General features: G+C 42.9%; 1 protein-coding gene across 3 annotated transcripts; it reads left to right on the top strand.

Moving 5' to 3' along the window:
* Nucleotides 1-2510: 2510 nt before the first annotated feature.
* Nucleotides 2511-7665, top strand: LOC124126663 (hepatocyte growth factor-like protein). 3 transcript variants are annotated; one of them, XM_048391865.1, is made up of 5 exons: nt 2511-2770; nt 4265-4327; nt 5515-5721; nt 6355-6683; nt 6979-7665. In XM_048391865.1, the coding sequence occupies exons 1-4, from the start codon at nt 2605-2607 to the stop codon at nt 6657-6659; spliced, it is 741 nt and encodes a 246-aa protein (XP_048247822.1). In that variant the 5' UTR covers nt 2511-2604; the 3' UTR covers nt 6660-6683; nt 6979-7665. The 3 variants fall into 3 exon arrangements, 1 of the variants encoding a protein (XP_048247822.1); XR_007219838.1 differs by having other exon boundaries at nt 2512-2770; nt 6355-6860; XR_007219837.1 differs by having other exon boundaries at nt 2512-2770; nt 6355-6919.
* Nucleotides 7666-12108: the final 4443 nt, after the last annotated feature.

The raw sequence follows: 12108 nt of genomic DNA, 5'->3' as shown, positions 1-12108 counted from the left end.
GTTTGATTAATACTAATCACTGGGAGACATCTCTTTACCCTCGATGCTTTCAATACATTGTGCATTCCTTGTGGTCTAATGATGTCATGAATCACAATGAAATAGTGATGATGCAGGATATTTTCGCGAAAAGGTGAGCGTATCCTGCCCTGCAGATGACACCCATCACAAACACATGCGAAATCCAATCAATTATTCACCTGAAAAAAAATGGTTAAAACTCACACGGGGGAATTGCATCGAACGTCATTATTGTCACTAATGCGTCAAATTTGGAAATCCCTTCCACATATTTACAATAAAGCGTTTGCAAGAGTCGTTTTACGCTCCTTGAAACCTCCGTAGATATATATAGCACACTCGAGTGTACCATAAAAGTTGTGAAATGTCAACACCAAAAGCAGAAGCTTATGGAATATTGCCCAACATAGAGGGAAAGATGACTACTGGAAAGTTGAGGTATTCCAGCTTGTCATGCAGTCTTGTGGAAAGTGTTTTGTCTGCCTCAATCTTTATGCATATATCTAACTATGAAACGGGCTGGGCGGTCTCACTGGTCTCCTTTATTTCAAGTTCAGGTGTGTGATTCAGTGGAAAGGCAGTGGCTTTTTGATAGTTATTCGAGGGCATCTACTATGCGTTCCTAGTTGCGTGTTGGCTTCAAATTTAAATAATGTTCCATGTGTATTTTAGTGATAAACAATGAATGTAACTGTGTAACATTGTTTCTGTTGAGATTCAGAGAAGCCCCCTGCCAAGACCCAGCTTGACCAATGTCTTTGCCACTGGTTGACTATAATGTTAGGGGGCACGGGTGGCCCAGTCGTCTACCGCGCCGCGATTCGCTGTGCAGAGTTGCACGCAAGAAACCTATGATTGTGGGTTCGAATCCCGGTTCGCCCTGATTATGTTTCTAGGTTTGTCAGCACCATACCCGTGCTCGTGGGTTTCATCGAAGAGGTAAACGTCTGACACCTGCATCACTTTGGGCTTTCCTCCCACATTAAGCTGACACGCCTTGATATAACTTGAATACTGTTAAAAGCAGCGTTTAACAGAACTCACTCACTCACTCACTCACTATAATGTTATTATTATCACTGACTTATCTATCATATGCATTTTTGCATTTGATAGTGACCACTGTGATCATATTATTTACTGCAATTGAATAGTGTACTGACATTCTATTGTGTACCGCCATTGTAATTCAGTAATTTGCATTGATTTGGGAACCTGGTGAATTTTGTAATATATTTGTGGTATACCTGTTGGTTGTTTGTTGGTTTTCACACAGATTTCTGGGTTGACATATTCTTTCAATTTGGGAGTCGGCACGTAACAGTCTTACTATTAGCTTCATACTATTTCATCAGATTTTAACACTTACACCTTAGTTTTTGGATAAAGACAAATGCGTATCCTCAATGCTTCACGACAGGTAATTACTCACAGGTGTGTCTCATAATTAGTCGAGAGAAATGAAATATAACATTGTGTACAACGACAAGTGAGAAAAGGTTGTATGTTTTGTACATAATGTTCCTCAGAATGACTATAGAAGCGTATTAAAATCACGCGACTTGACAATAAAGCTCCCCAGATAGTCTTTGTGATGAAAGTGGCACATGCAAGCAAACGTATGTATATATATGCACACACATTGAGATAAACACACACACACATACCACGCACACGTATGTATATACATAAACACACACACACACACATACGCACGCACACGTATGTACATATATGCACACACATATACATAAACACACACACACACCACACACACACACACACATAGGCAGGCACACGTAGGTACATATATGCACACACATATACATACCCCCCAACACACACACACACGCACGCACACGTATGTATATACATGCACACACATTTACATAAACACACACACACACACACACACACACACATACGCACGCACACGTATGTACATATATGCACACACATATACATAAACACCACCCAACCACCCAACCACCCAACCACCCACCTCCCACCGCAACCCCCAACCCCCACACACCGCACACGCGCGCTCCCACTCACAGGACAAGGAAGTTTGCCACAAAAGAAACAAACAAACAGTGGGTTGTTATATATGATAGTTATTTCTCATCACAATGTTCAGATATTACTTAAATGTTGACATGTAAATTGAGACAACCGACCTTTAACTGTGTTGATTTTTATTTTGTTCAAATGTTGGACAGTGATTATACAATTGTTAACAAAGTGGTAGACGATATGTAGACAAGTGGTGGACAATTGATAGACAAGTGCCTGCATTGGGAGGAGAAGGATGCTAGAGAGGACCGGGCTAATGACCTACTTCAGTTACAGCTGAAACTCACTTCACTTGGTATTGTTTGTCAGTTCAATGTACAAGTACCAATACGCATGTAATGCAGCATATTAATATCACAAGGGTTACAGTCACGTGACTCATATTCATATTACACGTCAAGAATATTTTGATTGACAGCTAAGTCTGCTGTGAGATAAAGTACTTCTCACTCAAGCACACATTCACTAGGATGACATTCAATCCTTAAAGGAAACGACCCTGTCAACAGCATGGTGTTCCGACTTGGACTTTGTGTGATCTTGCTGTGTGCTTGCGGATATGTTACCGAATCCAGTGACTGTCAAATTCGTGACAACTACGACACCTTTATAAAATCCGTGGACTACTTTCTGGCTGCCATGGATAAAACATGTGGGAACACGGACATGCGCAGTGGTGAGTAACTAGCAGCCGTCACTTTGCCATCCCACACACGGCATTCGTGCCTTGTGAGTTTTGTCTTCTGGTTAAGTTAATGTTCTTACTCGAATTCCACTAACAGGATATCAATCCTAAAACTGACGTATCAGCCATTCTCGCTGCACGAATGACGAGCGGAGCATTTAGAAATAACGGTAAGGCACCTGGCCGCGTCCAGAAATATGAAACCTACAGGTAAAGATCAACCGCATCCTATGCCTAACGTCAGTCGGGGGATTCACGCCATGTTATTAACTTTTGTACAAGGCTTCGATATTTCTCCTTTTTCTCCTTGAAATAATCGACGCATTTCAGACGCAATCTAGACGCGCACCAACTAATAAATTGTTTTGTGTTTCCGTCGTTTTGCCCGCCCTGTGCACATATACAGCAAGAACCGACGGTTTCGTGTCTGGGGATGTTGTGCACTCCAAACCTACGGGTCCAAATATGCTGAAACTTCACACAAACATAATTGTTGTTGACAGTGTGTGTTAACACAATAATATACAACAGCGAAGATCTTCTTGTAACTTTAGAAACATTGAGAAAATGTATTTACTTGTTTCATATTTGTTAATAATTTTGTCCTCAGTATTTATCAGGAACATATTTGAATGGCAATGTTGACAGCTTTTGTCAGGTGTCCTTTGCTGACATGTTATAGTGTCGGCTCCATGTCCACGTGAGCTAAAGTGCCATACTTCTACAGATCTCGTATATATATTTGATATAACTTATCTGTGAGCTCGTGTATATATTTGATATAGTTTATCTGTGAACTCGTGTATATATTTGATATAATCTATCTGTGAACTACTGTATATATTTGATATAATCTATCTGTGAACTACTGTATATATTTGATATAATTTATCTGTGAACTGATGTATATATTTGATATAATTTATCTGTGAACTCGTGTATATATTTCATATAATTTATCTGTCAACTCGTGTATATATTTCATATAATTTATCTGTGAACTCGTGTATATATTTGAAACATGTTATTTGTGACATCCTGTATATATTTGATATAATATACCTGTGAGCTCCTGTATATATTTGATACATGTGATTTGCGAGCTCCTATATATATATTTGAAATAATTTATCTGTGAGCGCCTGTATATATTTCATACATGTTATTTGTGAGCTCGTGTACATATTTAATATAATTTACCTGTGAGCTCGGGTATAGATTTGATACGTGTTATTTGTGAGCTCCTATATATATTTGATATAATTTACCTGTGAGCTCGTGTATATAGTTGATACATGTTATTTGTGAGCTCGTGTACAGATTTAGCACATCTCGTGTGCAACTGTCCTGATATCTGCATGTTATCTGTGTGCCATGTATTTATTTGCCACTGTTTATGGCAAGCCTGGGACCAATTGCAATTCGGAATCGGTAGTACTTGTCAGGATTCATGTTATTTTACTGCATCGCAAATTTTATTTTCAGAAAGCAAGGCAACACACCTACAGACTATGGACAACCGTATAAATGACCTCGAGAAGAAAGTCGGTGATTGGTCTTTTCTCATATAGCATTACGTTTTATTCCTTCGTACTGTCCGTGGATAGAGTGGACGTTCGGTGGTTCTGTTCCCTGGCCATTTCATACCAATGAACCTTAAATTGCGGCATGGTATCCCAGTGGGCTAGCACTTAAAACGACAACGTCCAGTCTATTACAAGTAGCCACACACACACGTACATGCACGTCGAAATATGAATGCAGTGGACTTGTCTTTTAAAGGCATTTAGAAGTGATTCACATAAGGAAGAGGATCTATGGATGTCAACTTATTTATTATGAGGAACACAACGTTTCGGAGTATATACTTACTTCTTCATGAGGTTATAAATGCTATATGGCAGATAACGTATATATGTACCTGTAAGAACAACAAAAGTAATAAGATAGCAGACGTGAAAACTTAGCAGGGGAAGCCAATAGATAATTGGCGCTGATAGGTGATTAGCAATGGACAAATAGAAGCCAACACTTTACAGTAAATTAGCGCTGATAGTTGATAGCGATGGACAACAGGAAGCCAGGACTTAAATTATCACTGATTGGTAATGGACAATGGGCAAGGGTAATAAAAATGATAGGTAATAGAATGGGAATAGCAATATACAAATGGAAGCCAGATCGATGATTAGCAGTGACAATGATCAAAGCAATAAATCCCAAGCACTGGGCAGACAGGTTCCCTGGTCGCGGTTCATGGCCAGCTGGTGTCCCCTCATGTCATTGGCTTCTTGTAGTTTTCTTTGTCGCATCGGGCAGGATCCTGAGGCACCGTAAGTCCTCATGCTTCCCACTGAGCCCAGATGTGGTTGCTGTGGCTTATAACCCGTGTTTCACACAGTCGTAAATACTAAATAAAACTGCTTTCAGATATGACTTTGATGTAATTATATGAGATGCCTCAACTGCTACAACTTGTTCTGGTTGCTATATGGCTGAAATAATGCCAGTGTCACGTTCATTTTAGGTGCCGTGAAAGGACTGAGTGTAGTGAGTCTTGAAGTATGGTCAACTTTGATTTACGCCACATTTACCAACATTCCAGCATTCTCACATTGTGTGTGTGTGTGTATGTGTGTGCGTGCGTGCGCGCTGGGAAGCAGTAATCGATGTTTACACATTGTACCTATATTGAAAATAAGTTCGTAATGTTTGTATGTATATTTACTTTACAGCCAATCTGACGGCTGAGCTAGGTGTAGATTGTGGCCCACCGACTCCTATAGAAGGCACAGACGTTGTCTACAGTTCAACAGGTCTTCATTCTGTCGCAAAGTACAGATGCAAGAAGGGTTTGCTGAACAAGAGTCCTGGTGACCAGATGATGAGCTTCTGTCTGAAGGACGGGTACTGGACGATGGTCAGCACGACGTGTGTCAACGGTAAGGAACTACTTCAATGTCTGTCTGAAAATGTCTTGTACTTTTTTTAAAATTGAGGAGGAGTATTTACCCCCATAATCACGAATGCAAAGTCCGATTTATGATAACAGCAAACATTGTAATGATAATAATGATTATTATGATAGTACTTGACCGCTCTGACTGCTACTACTACTACTACTACTACTACTACTACTACTACTACTACCGACCCGTGAAGATTCCGGGGTAGAATAGGTCTTCAGCAACCCATACTTGCCGTAAAAGGCGACAATGTCATGGTTCCGAACTGCGTGGATAGATGCTCCTGATGTCAATCACTGGATTGTCTGGTCCAGACTCGATTATTTTATAGAATGCCGTCATATAGCTGGAATATTGCTGAGTGCGGCGTTAAACAACAAATAAACAAACAAAGTACGACCACTTCTACTATTACAACTATCACTACTACCACTACTACCACTACTAATACCACTATTTTACATTCACTGATGGGTGAAAAGAGGTGTATTTGGCTACCACTGTTTCAGTGGTATTTATCTGCATAACCATAGAAGAACAGTACACCCACAAGAAATTCCGAAGGTGGCATAACTTAATTTATCAATATATTTCTATTGTCTTTGACAGTATCCGGTTGCTGGATGATATCTGGTTCAAGAGTGTTATATACTGGCACTCAGTCAAGAACCAGATCCGGCAAGACCTGCCAGCGGTGGGATGCTCAGGAGCCACACTCTCACGGCTACGAAGACGGGCAGTTCATTATCTCAGGCTTTGACTCGCTCCAAACTGTTAAGGAATCTGCCAACTACTGCCGTGACCCATCACGCAGCGGGTATTTGTGGTGTTACACCTCGAATCCAAAGAAGCGTTGGGAAAAGTGTGATGTCCCCATGTGTTCGATGCTCCCCTCTCCTCCACCCTCCCACTAACGGAAGCAGTATTGCCTGTTCTAGGTTCTGTGCTCCCCTCTCCTCCACCCTCCTACTAACGGAAGCAGTATTGCCTGTTCTAGGTTCTGTGCTCCCCTCTCCTCCACCCTCCTACTAACGGAAGCAGTATTGCCTGTTCTAGGTTCTGTGCTCCCCTCTCCTCCACCCTCCTACTAACGGAAGCAGTATTGCCTGTTCTAGGTTCTGTGCTCCCCTCTCCTCCACCCTCCTGCTAACGGAAGCAGTATTGCCTGTTCTAGGTTCTGTGATCCCCTCTCCTCCACCCTCCTACTAACGGAAGCAGTATTGCCTGTTCTAGGTTCTATGCTATACTTCAAACTACATTACTAATAAATGAACCTTTTTCCTTCGAAGATTGAAAACGCGTCCTGGTTTTGGTCTGACTTAGGCCTGGAGCGGTAGCTGCTTTTGGCAGCGTGGTAGTTGCCAAGCAATGGTAGCGTTTAAATATGCTACCATGGGGGCCGGACAGCGGTAGCAGTCTCAGGCCAGCAGAGCCAGCTGTGAAACGCCGTTGGCCACGACATTGGCCATGGCAACGGTAGCATTTTGGTATACACAACTAGCAGCTTAGTGGCCCACCGGTACCTGCACATCCTCGGCCATTTAACCCAATCTCATCTTCTGTTTTTATTATAGGCACGGGCATCCACGGCTCAGCGGCCCGTGCCTCTCCTTGGCATATCGCGGGATAGTTGTTGTGTTAAACCTCGAATCAAAAGGCACGTTGAGAAAAGTGCGATGTCCCTATGTGTTCCATGCCAAATTGATTTGTTTGTGCAAGTACATAACTGACACAATGGACCCCTCTCGTCCGCCTTCCTACTAACGGAAGCAGTATTGCCTGTTCTAGGTTCTATGCTATACTTCAAACTACATTACTAATAAATGAACCTTTTTTCCTTTGAAGATTGAAAAACGTCCTGGTGTTTTATTTGTAATAGTGATAATTAAAACAAATTAAACTTCAAATTCGAATACCGCATGCAATGTGTTGTTTATGACGATATGTGATGAAGTGTCAATGTGCGTTGCCAATTACATATGAGTTGTAATTTGAGAAGACAAGAACATCAAAAGTTAAACTTTCTCTTTGACTCACTGCCTTGTGGCAATTCCGGGTAAGAATATGTTTGGCCTAAGAGGCGACTAAATGGATCGGCGACTTTGGCGAATGCTTGTCATCGTATATCAATTGCGCGGATTGGTGCTCATCACTGGATTGTCTAGACTAGATTCTTCTAAAAAACACATTACAACAAAGTAATACAAATGGCAGACATTTTTATAGCATACTCGTTGGACTCAAAAGTTGTGAATTGTGGAGCTTCTGGAAAATTGCTCGACACAAAGATGGAGTGGACTATTGGATAGTTGAGGTCATCAATCTTGTCATACAGTCTTTTGGAAATTGTTCTTTTACCTTAAGGGGGCACGGGTGGCCCAGTCGTCTAAGGCGCCGCGATTCGCTGTGCAGACTTGCGTCCCTTGGGCACGCCAGAAACCTATGATTGTGGGTTCGAATCCTGGTTCGCCCTGATTATGTTTCTAGGTTTGTCAGCACCATACCCGTGCTCGTGGGTTTCACCGAAGTGGTAAACGTCTGAGACCTGCATCACTTCAGGCTTTCCTCCCACATTAAGCTGACACGCCCTGATATAACTGTAATACTCTTAAAAGCGGCGTTAAACCCAACTCACTCACTCACTCTTTTACCGTACAAACCTCATTATGAAACAGGCGAGGTAGTCTCATTGGTCTCTTCTGTTTCATTTTACGTGTGTAAATCAGTGGCATCATAGTGACTATTTGATATTTTTTTAATGATATCAGATCAACGATGAATGTAAACATGAAACTTTTTTTAAACCTTTGGCTACATTACCTTTTTGTGAATAACCAAGCTGAAATTCCGATTTATTTGCATGAAGAAATAGATCAACAAGAAGGAAGCGCAATTAGGTCTATTGGGGATGCTTACTTCTTGCTCGTAACAATTACATTAACAGGTTTCAAAATGGGAGCAATACCATCGTAATAAATAACAGTTGACAGTACATTCTGCACTATTACAGCTACACAGGAAAGATTGTTTATGTTGGTTGGTTTCCGACTCTGTACACACGATGTGGACATAACAATTATCACTAGTTTACAGTAGTCTTGTTATTACCTTCTGGTATCGTTGTAACCGGTTCACAGGGTATTATAAAAGGCATTCTAATACATTTACTACGTGTACCGGGTGCTGTGTTGGCTTCAACTGTGTCTACATACACCATAGTCTTGCTGCCAGTTTGAAACTATTTCATCAGTTTCTAACAGTTACACCTGACATGTTAGATAGAGGCGAATGTGTATGCTCGATACTTCTCACATGTAAATGCTCTTAGATGTGTCGGACGGTCGGGTAGCCTTGTGGTTCAAGCGTTCGCTCGTCACGCCGAAGACCCGGGTTCCCAACAATGTGTGGAGCCCATTTCTGGTGTCCAACGCTGTGATATTGCTGGAATATTGCTAAAAGCGGCGTAAAACCATACTCACTCATAGATTTGTCCGACATAATTATTCGAGAGAAAAACAAAAGTGTGAAATATTTTATTTCTAGTGATAAGTTTGTATCATGTTCCAGGGGATGACTCTAGAATCGTGTTTAAAACTTGGTAATGAAGCTCCCCAAATTAAGCTGTTGTAAAGAATTGAACGTGGCGTCTCTGGAACTAGTACCTCTGTGTTTGTTTAGCCTAGCAGGGTGTTAAACACACATTAGTAGATAGGTTATGCTAGTTTTCATCCACTCTATGATGGCCTGTAAACTAGGAACTCTGGAACTAGTAACTCTGTGGGTGTTTAGCATAGCAGGGTGTAAAACACATATTAGTAGAAAGGTTATGTTAGTTTTCATCTGCTCTAGGATGGCCTGTAAATTAGGACAAGTGACCTTTAATTGAGATGGCGTTTCCTTCAAACGTAAGACCATGACTATACCGGAACTGCTCGTTTTAAAGCCCGGATTTCACCTATCATAATGGAATTACATTTTATCTAATTTTGAGACCAGGGCTTAAAAACGAAAAAGGTCAAAGCATGAAAGGAAGGAGTATGTCATTTTTGATGAAACAATACTCACAAATGGCATGAGCAACGCTTAAACATACACCATGTTTTTTTTCTTTTTTTAACTAAGAAATCATGAGTAAAAGATCCTTTCATAATTGAAATGACAGCTGTCAACAAAATAACAACAAACCAATAACAGTTATGCGTGCGTCATAACCGTTTACAGTGTGACGCTGAGTATCCAGAATATCATCCACGTCCAGTGTGTCTTGCCAATGTGTTAATCTCGAGAATAACTTGAGGTGCAGTATTGGTGCAATATGTTAACATAACAGTGTGCTACAACAAGTGGTAGACAGAGGGGAGACAAGTGCTGAACAAGTGGTAGACAGAGGGTAGACAGAGGGGAGACACGTTCTGGACAAGCGGTAGACAGAGGGGAGACAAGTGCTGGACATGTGGTAGACAGAGCGGAGACAAAGGGTAGACAAGTGCTGGACAAGTGGTAGACAGAGAGGAGACAAGTGCTGGACAAGTGGTAGACAGAGGGGAGACATTTGCTGAACAAGTGGTAGACAGAGGGGAGACAAGTGCTGAACAAGTGGTAGACAGAGGGGAGACAAGTGCTGGACAAGTGGTAGACAGAGGGGAGACAAGTGCTGGACATGTGGTAGACAGAGGGGAGACAGGTGCTGGACAAGTGGTAGACAGAGGGGAGACAAGTGCTGGACATGTGGTAGACAGAGGGTAGACAGAGGGTAGACAGAACGTAGACAGAGGGGGGACAAGTGCTGGCCAAGTGGTAGACAGATGGGAGAAAAGTGCTCAACAAGTGGTAGACTGATGGGGGAAAAGTGCTGAACAAGTGGGAGACAGATGGGGGAAAAGTGCTGGACATGTGGTAGACAGAGGGTAGACAGAGGGTAGACAGAACGTAGACAGAGGGGAGACAAGTGCTGGCCAAGTGGTAGACAGATGGAAGAAAAGTGTTGAACAAGTGGTAGACAGATGGGGGAAAAGTGCTGAACAAGTGGGAGACAGATGGGGGAAAAGTGCTGAACAAGTGGTAGACAGAGGGGAGACAAGTGCTGGACAAGTGGTAGACAGAGGGGAGACAAGTGCTGGACAAGTGGTAGACAGAGGGGAGACAAGTGCTTGACAAATGGTAGACACAGGGGAGACAAGTGCTGAACAAGTGGTAGACAAAGGGGAGACAAGTGCTGGATAAGTGGTAGACAGAGGGGAGACAAGTGCTGGACAAGTGGTAGACAGAGGGGAGAAAAGTGCTGAACAAGTGGGAGACAGATGAGGGTAGAGTGCTGAACAAGTGGTAGACAGAGGGGAGACAAGTGCTGGACAAGTGGTAGACAGAGGGGAGACAAGTGCTGAACAAGTGGTAGACAAAGGGGAGACAAGTGCTGGACAAGTGGTAGACAGGGGAGAGACAAGTGCTGGACAAGTGGTAGACAGAGGGGAGACAGAGGGGAGACAAGTCCTGGACAAGTGGTAGACAGAGGGGAGACAAGTGCTTCGCAAGTGGTAGACAGAGGGGAGACAAGTGCTGGACATGTGGTAGACAGAGGGGAGACAAGTGCTGGACAAGTGGAAGACAGAGGGGAGACAAGTGCTGAACAAGTGGGAGACAGATGAGGGAAAAGTGCTGAACAAGTGGTAGACAGAGGGGAGACAAGTGCTGGACAAGTGGTAGACAGAGGGGAGACAAGTGCTGAACAAGTGGTAGACAAAGGGGAGACAAGTGCTGGACAAGTGGTAGACAGGGGAGAGACAAGTGCTGGACAAGTGGTAGACAGAGGGGAGACAGAGGGGAGACAAGTACTGGACAAGTGGTAGACAGAGGGGAGACAAGTGCTGGACATGTGGTAGACATAGGGGAGACAAGTGCTGGACAAGTGGAAGACAGAGGGGAGACAAGTGCTGAACAAGTGGTAGACAGAGGGGAGATAAGTGCTGGACAAGTGGTAGACAGAGGGGAGACATGTGCTGGACATGTGGTAGACAGAGGGGAGAGAAAGGGTAGACAAGTGCTGGACAAGTGTTAGACAGAGAGTAGACAGAGGGTAGACAGAGAGGAGACAAGTGCTGGACAAGTGGTAGACAGAGGGTAGACAAGTGCGAAACAAGAGGTAGACAGAGGGGAGACAAGTGCTCAACAAATGGTAGACAGAGGGGAGATAGAGGGTAGACAAGGGCTGGACAAGTGGTAGACAGAGTGGAGACAAGTGCTGAACAAGTGGTAGACAGAGGGTAGACAAGTGTTGGACAAGTGGTAGACAAAGGGTAGACAAGTGCGGGACAAGTGGTAGACAGAGGGTAGACAGAGGGGAGACAATTGCTGTACAAGTGGTAG

The sequence above is a fragment of the Haliotis rufescens genome, unplaced genomic scaffold, assembly GCF_023055435.1.
Source record: "Haliotis rufescens isolate VD_foot unplaced genomic scaffold, xgHalRufe1.0.p SCAF_100, whole genome shotgun sequence".
In the NCBI taxonomy this organism is placed as follows: domain Eukaryota; kingdom Metazoa; phylum Mollusca; class Gastropoda; order Lepetellida; family Haliotidae; genus Haliotis; species Haliotis rufescens.
Note: the sequence above shows the minus strand (reverse complement) of the source record. Positions and strands in the feature narration are given on the sequence as shown.